Raw genomic sequence first — 7102 nt, 5'->3', positions numbered from 1 at the left:
GCTGGGTTGAGAGTGTTTAAATCAATATTGTCAAGAAGAGGCTGTTGCGTGGAAGACGAAGCCTCGTGGGTATTGACCTGCCCAACCATATGAGCGCCAGGACCAGCCGTGGATTGACGAAAGCATTTCTTAAAATTATGTCCGGCTCGTCGACAAGCAATACAAGAGGGTTTGACGGGAACAACGGTATTAAAATTATCAGAGCTAGCAGCCCTATTGTTGTCACGATTTACCCCCCTGTATGCCGACCTCCATGATGAACGTTAGCAGCGTAAACCATGGTGTCGGGTCGAGTTTCAGTTTGAGAATTAATAAGAGTAGTACGCACCCCCTCTTCCTGGACAAGTCGACTATAAATTTGGTTCATATTGGGTAATGGGTCTGTGCCGAGTATGTTGGATCTGAGAACAGAGAAGCGAGAGTCGAGCTCCATAAGAAAAGAACGTACCCGTTTTTTTTCGTGACGGCGAGAAATAAGAGTAAGCAGGTTGTAGGTACATGGGTTACACGTACATGATGGAAGTGCATCACTTTCAAGGAGATCGTCCCATAGCTTTTTGATTCGTCCATAGTAGGCCATGATTGTCTCCGTTGGACCCTGCTTACAAGGAATGATATCAGATTCTAATTGAAAAATTTGGGCATCATTTACCTGTGTAAACCGTTGATTGATGTCGGCCCAAAGAAGAGTAGCATCATCCTGGTAGGAAATGGTTTTCCGAAGCTCGGGTTCGATAGTGTTGAAGATCCATGCTGAAACCAACGCTTCGAGGATCTCCAAGACTTGAAATCAGGATCAGTTGTAGCCGGTTTGGTTATAGTCCGGTCGATATAGTCTAGCTTTCCTTTAGCGAGGAGAGCGAGACGGAAATACCGAGACCATTTGTCGCAGTTGTTGCCAAGGAAGACAACCGGAGTGATATGGCTTCCCGGATTTTCGACCGGGACAATGGAGAATGATTGAGTCGTTTTGGGATCGTGTTGTGATATTTTGGAATTCGTCATTACGGAAATAAAAATTGTGCGGCAGAAGGATAAAGAAATCGTTTAAACTCGAAAAACTCTATGGCTCGATACCATAATAGAATTCGAAGATATTGGAATTGTGTAAGATATTACTCATGAAACAATTGTGTTTTACAACAGTAAAGGTTAGGCTATTTATATACATATGAGATCATCAATATTTACGGAAAGAATCAAGCCAACAGCTATAATATGTGCAGTCAAGAAAATTATTAAATATTGCCTTGGATGAGATATTGGAGCCAACGGCTCTTCTTGTGAGATCTTCATAGAATGACGTTGCTATTAAAGGGGAAAAAATTAAGAGAATTTGTATTCCGTAGTAAGGGGATGTACGATGATGATATAAAAGGCGGTTAGGGCAACCACATTGAAGAGTATGTAGTCTTTCTCTTATTTTCTCTCGTTTCGACTATTTTTTTGACACCTCACATCTTTTTTCATCCAACTCATTTTCCACTATGTCCATCCTCCTTCTATTCTTCCTTCTATTTTTTTCTCACATCAAAGAGGATCATCTTTACTTCCTCTTTCATATTTTAATTCTTTTTTAATATATTAGTTGATGTGATAATTATATAAAATAAAATGCATATGCAATAATTTGATAGGGGAGTGGACACAAGGGCCAGGGTTCTCATAGTCTAAATTTAACATTATGTGATATTGCCAATAGTTGTGTTAAGGCAAAAGATTTTTTTGGAGTCATTCAACGAATATACACTATTTTTGCCAATTCAACAAAAAGATGGAAGATTTTGAAAGAAAATGTACCCGAACTTACTCTAAAACCATTGTCATCTACTCGTTGGGAGAGTCGTGTGGAAAGTGTAAGAGCTATAAGATTTCAAATTGAGGAGGTACGTGAAGCTTTACTTCAAGTAGGAGAAACTGATAATGATTCTAAGATAAGAAGTGAAGCTAAATCTTTAGCCAAAAATGAACTTGGTGATTTTGAGTTTTTGGTAGCACTAGTCATTTGGTATGAAATATTGTACAGAGTTAATTATGTTAGTAAAAACTTACAATCACATAATATGGTTCTTGATGTAGCCATTGAAGATATTAAAAAACTGGTTTTGTTTTTCGAAGAATATAGAGAATTTGGATTTCCTGATGCTATAAGTGTAGCAAAAAACATTGCAATTGAACTTAGTGTTGATCCCGTATTTCCAAAAAGGCGAGAAATTCGAAGGAAAAAACATTTTGATGAAAATCAAAGTAGCTCGTCTGATGTTGTTCACCAAACTACCGAAGAATCATTTCGAGTAAATTATTTCTTATTTATTGTTGATCAAGCTATTGGTTCACTTAATAAAAGATTTGAGCAATATCAAGAGTTTCAAAATACTTTTGGATTTTTGTTCACTTCTACTCATTTGCAATCATTAGATAATGAGACCTTACATTCTAATTGTATTAATCTTCAAAAGGCTCTTACTAGTGGCAAACAATTTGATATTGATGGAAATGATCTTTATATGGAGTTAAAATTGCTCAAAGATATGTTGCCTGATCAAGATATGAGAGCCATTGATATCTTGTCGTTTTTGAAACGTAAATGTTATTTCCAAAATTCATTTATTGCGTATCGAATTTTGTTGACTATACCCGTGACAGTTGCATCTGCAGAGAGGAGTTTCTCAAAGTTGAAGTTGCTGAAATCTTATTTACGCTCTACGATGTTACAAGAACGACTTAACGGATTAGCATTGATAGCCATAGAGAAAGATTTGTTGAAGAAGATTGATTATGAAAATTTGATCGACATTTTTGCTTCAAGAAAGGCTCGCAGGAGGATCATTTTCAAGTAGAAATGAGGAGTGTTTTGAACGATTGGATAATGTTATCAAATTTTACTTGTGTACTTTTATTCATTGAGCAAATAAAAATTGACAATTTGTTTCGATAAAGTTTCAACCTTATGTTTTAGGGCCTCATTTTTTTTTTCCGCACCGGACCTCCACTAGTTTTAAGACTCCCCTGACAAGGGCCAAGGTTATACTTCATCTAAAAATAGAGAAAGTCTTCCCCATCCTCTTTAAAAGAGAATGTTAAAATTAATCTCACATTGAAGAGGATATCCTTTTAAAGGAAAGAAGATGCTAAGAAGATGCACCATCCTCTTGAATGTGGGTGCTCTTATTGGCAATTTTATTTTGGGCTGTAAATTGCAGCGTCGGTGCGTGCAGATGATTGGGCTACCAGACGAAAGCCGGCCATCTTTCTCCAGCATATGTCAATGTGATAACACTCTTACCTGTCGGTGATTTATAAGTCGTCGGTCATGCATGTGCTCATTATTGCCCAAATTGCCTTGTTTAATTTGCACTTATAATCATTTTTCACCTAAAACACGCCTTTTTTTCTCAAATCATTACTTTTTTTTTGTTGAGGAAATGGAAAGCCAATATCATACACTTTGGTTTCAAATGTGTAATAAGAACATTACAATTGATATTTTAGGGTGGAGGAATTCGAAGCTGAAATCTAATGTTCACTATTCCTCCTTAGTCTCTAGACATTTTCAGTAATATACAAAGTGAAAACGAGATTTGAACATGTGAGAAACACTGTTCTACATATTTTATAACACAGATTCTCATTATAAACAGGCATATCCGTCTATAATAAGAGACGGGTTGGATATCTCTTACAAAGAGGTAAGTGAGAGGGCGAGTGGAAAACCAAGCGGGTTACCATTTGGCCTCCTACTTACCTCTTTGTCAGAGGGATCTGACCCGTCTCTCATTATAGACGAATATCTCCCGTCTATAACGGGACTTGCTGATTTTATAATGTTAATTAAGTTCTAGTCACTAAACTTCAACTCTCTATTTAGTTGGGTTAATATTGCACTATGAGTCGCATTTATCCATTATATTGTGTTTAATTAAAGGTACAAACCTTCTAGATAGAGAGTATGTTAGGTTTATGAGTACGACATACCATTATTCGTACTCCATTCTTGATCTCATTGCCTCTCAATTGTCAAACTATAAGGAAAGAAGGAAACATCAAAGAAATTAAAACAAGCTGTCTAAATGTCTTGATTATTATACTTAAGAGGAATTAGGTGTCTAAGTTAAACTCAAGGTGATCAAATGTTGGTTAGGTATTAGGATCCAATCTTAATATGTGAATTATGTAGTTTACGAATAAACAGAATAGTGAATTAAACCAACAAGGTTGTAATTATTTAGATTTTGCAAATGCATTGTCCATATTACTCCTTCTGTGCCGGGACAAGCCGGTAAGGGGCCGACCTACGAATCGTATGATATGATTATATAATTAGATTATGAATGGCATCTTCGTTAGAATCTGGACATAAAATTTATAAGCTATCCCTTAAAAATGCTGGTGACTAAATTACCTCGAGATCATTAGTGTTGATGCGAAGTATAAGAATTGTAAAATAATTAGACATTGAGTTTAGTATTCTCTCTTCTGTACCGATCATTTGTTTACCTATTTCATTTGATAGTGTTTCATTCATTTGTTTACCTTTTTATATTATGAAGGATTTTTATGAACGACCTTACTTGAACAGGATCTATTCTATAGGCTCGTACCTCTGTATCCTTGAGATCTACAGAGGCAGGAAACAATGAAGGATTTTTATGAGTAATTTGATGATACACATTCATTTAGGTTCACAGGTCATCTAGTAACAACCATCCCCAATGGTCCCCTCCTCTTTTCTTGGTCCTTAGCTTGTACCAAAACCAAAGATAAACAAATGATCGATAAGAAAAATACCGAGACCACAACCAAATATTACCCTCTACTTTGACGTGACGATGATTTAAGTAAACCATAGTCCATAGGCAAGCATAAACAATGAGAGCAAAATTCATAACAATTGTACAATGAAACAAGAATAAAGCCCTTGATGATTATTGATTAATACCTTATACTCAATACATTTTACAAGATAAATTTCAGTCCCAAATAGGAACAATTAACAAATGAAATAAACCAATAGCAATTAACTAATAATAATAAAATTATTTACCCTCAAGAATCTAAATCAATTAAACAAAGTATAAAATAAAACTATTTTACGCTACAAGACGGCCATCTTATTGATTAAACACTCATTTATCATAAATAAGATATTTAACATATAAAAGCACTGTTATACGGTATCTTACACAGTAATTACTGAATCAATTACACATACACCACTCATTTGGTAAATTCTCTTCTGCTGATCTGACCAAAATTATCCATTCACATTTACGCATCGCAGATATTCATCAAATTCAGCCGCCAATAATCAAGAATTAATCTTAATTATATTCTCATAACAGAATTACGTGAATAATTACCATTAACATTATTATTGAGACGATCATACCTAAGATGAGTTTGAGTCTGAGGAAGAGTCATATCATCAAATCTAAGCAACTTTCTAACCTCATACTTAACCTTAAAAAAGAGATGCATCAAACTACCCTTATATTGATACCCAAGAAAATGCTTCTCCTCTTGACTCATTTCCAAATCTTGCACAAAACTTGGCTTCCTAGACATAACCCAACCCCACCCCATTTCCCACCATTTCTTGATACAACTCCCAGCATTCTCCATCTTGGCCGCGCCTGCCGCAGCCGACATGGAGATATTGCTGCCGCTGAGGTTTAGTGATAACGAGGATAGACGGCGGCGTAACCCCGGGAGTTCGTCTTGGTCTGCTGGAGATGATATTGGGAGTGTTTTCCCCTTTTTTTGGATGCTCTCAACTATGGAACTCATGCTTTTTACTTAGTTTTTTTTTTTTTTTTTTTTTTGAGAGGAAGAGTATGAAGGAGGGTAGAAAAGGGATGGATGGAGTATAGAATAACACAGCTATAAGGTTTTTGAATAAAGGCTGGATTATTATTTATTTGATTCCCTTTTATGATGTTATTATATGGTGGTGTTATTTGTTAACTTCATTTTCATTTGAAGGTGTGGAAAGGTGTTAATTTGGTGGGGTGATCATGGTAGGGTGATCATTTTTGTATTTGAAATATTACTTGTTTGGTTTTTTTGATAACTACTACCTTTGTATTACACAGTTTTGAGAATTACTACTAAAATAATTTTCGTTTAAAAACTACTACCTGTAAGTTTGATTTTTTTTTAAAAACACTACCAAATCTCATCTAAACACAATAACACACAATTTTAACCATTTATTTTTGAATTTTCATCTTAGGTTGTAAACTTTACCCCTTTAGCACTACTAATACTACTGTTTGCCAATCATTTTGGGGCAAATTTACTTTAAATTAGCTTCATCTAATTCACCTATCTAACGTAATTAAGGTAAAAAAGTTGCTTAAACTTCATCAAATTAACTAGTTTAAGGTATAAAAATAACAACTTAGGATGGAAATTCAAAAATAAATGGCTGAGATTGTGTTTTATTGAGTTTGGATGAATTTGGTAGTGTTTTTTAAAAAATTCAAACTTATTGGTAGTAGTTTTTAAGCGAAAATTATTTTGGTAGTAGTTCTTAAAACAGACTAATACAAAGGTAGTAGTTATCAAAAAACCCTACTTGTTTTTGGGTGATTATGATTGGTTTGGTGATAAGTAATAATTATGTGGGGTTATAATACAAAATAAACTCGTTGCATTAGACCATCCCCAAGCAGAAGGTCGACCTAATTGGGTCACCAAAATTTTTCCTCTTAATCACACCTTATTAATCTTGACCCACTTTCACCCTCCCAAGCAGAAGGTCGCGACCTAGGTCACTAACTGATAGTGAAAAGACTAGGTGTCGTAAAAGCTAGAATTAACTACCAAATTAACTATTTATAAGCCAAACTATACTCTAGATTATTCTAATGAATAAAGCAATATAGTGCAAGTAAGGGTCGATCCCAAGAGAAGGACTTTTAAACTAAAAACTTGAATTGTAAACTATTGAATACTAAGCAAAACTCTACTACTAATTAAGACTCTAATGACAAGTTTATAAACACACAATGATTATTAACAATGACAAACAATAGATGAATATAGACCAAAAAGGAGTTTTGAGTTGATTGGTAACATGAATGTAAGGTAAAATTGCAAT

The 7102-nt window shown here is 34.9% G+C and overlaps 2 protein-coding genes across 2 annotated transcripts; one reads left to right on the top strand and one right to left on the bottom strand.

The window, feature by feature from the left end:
• Positions 1-1299: 1299 nt before the first annotated feature.
• LOC141613416 (uncharacterized) lies at positions 1300-2840 on the top strand. The gene is made up of 2 exons (XM_074432149.1): positions 1300-1358; positions 1703-2840. Exons 1-2 carry the CDS (start codon positions 1300-1302, stop codon positions 2838-2840), a joined length of 1197 nt encoding a protein of 398 aa, XP_074288250.1.
• A 2059-nt stretch (positions 2841-4899) lies between these two features.
• On the bottom strand, positions 4900-6008 carry LOC141611642 (uncharacterized). The gene has a single exon (XM_074430229.1). It carries the CDS (start codon positions 5785-5787, stop codon positions 5326-5328), a length of 462 nt encoding a protein of 153 aa, XP_074286330.1. The 5' UTR covers positions 5788-6008; the 3' UTR covers positions 4900-5325.
• Between the last annotated feature and the right edge of the window lie 1094 nt (positions 6009-7102).

The sequence above is a fragment of the Silene latifolia genome, chromosome 11 (assembly GCF_048544455.1).
Source record: "Silene latifolia isolate original U9 population chromosome 11, ASM4854445v1, whole genome shotgun sequence".
NCBI lineage: Eukaryota > Viridiplantae > Streptophyta > Magnoliopsida > Caryophyllales > Caryophyllaceae > Silene > Silene latifolia.
The sequence above is the reverse complement of the archived record's forward strand: the minus strand, read 5'-3'. Positions and strand labels throughout refer to the sequence as shown.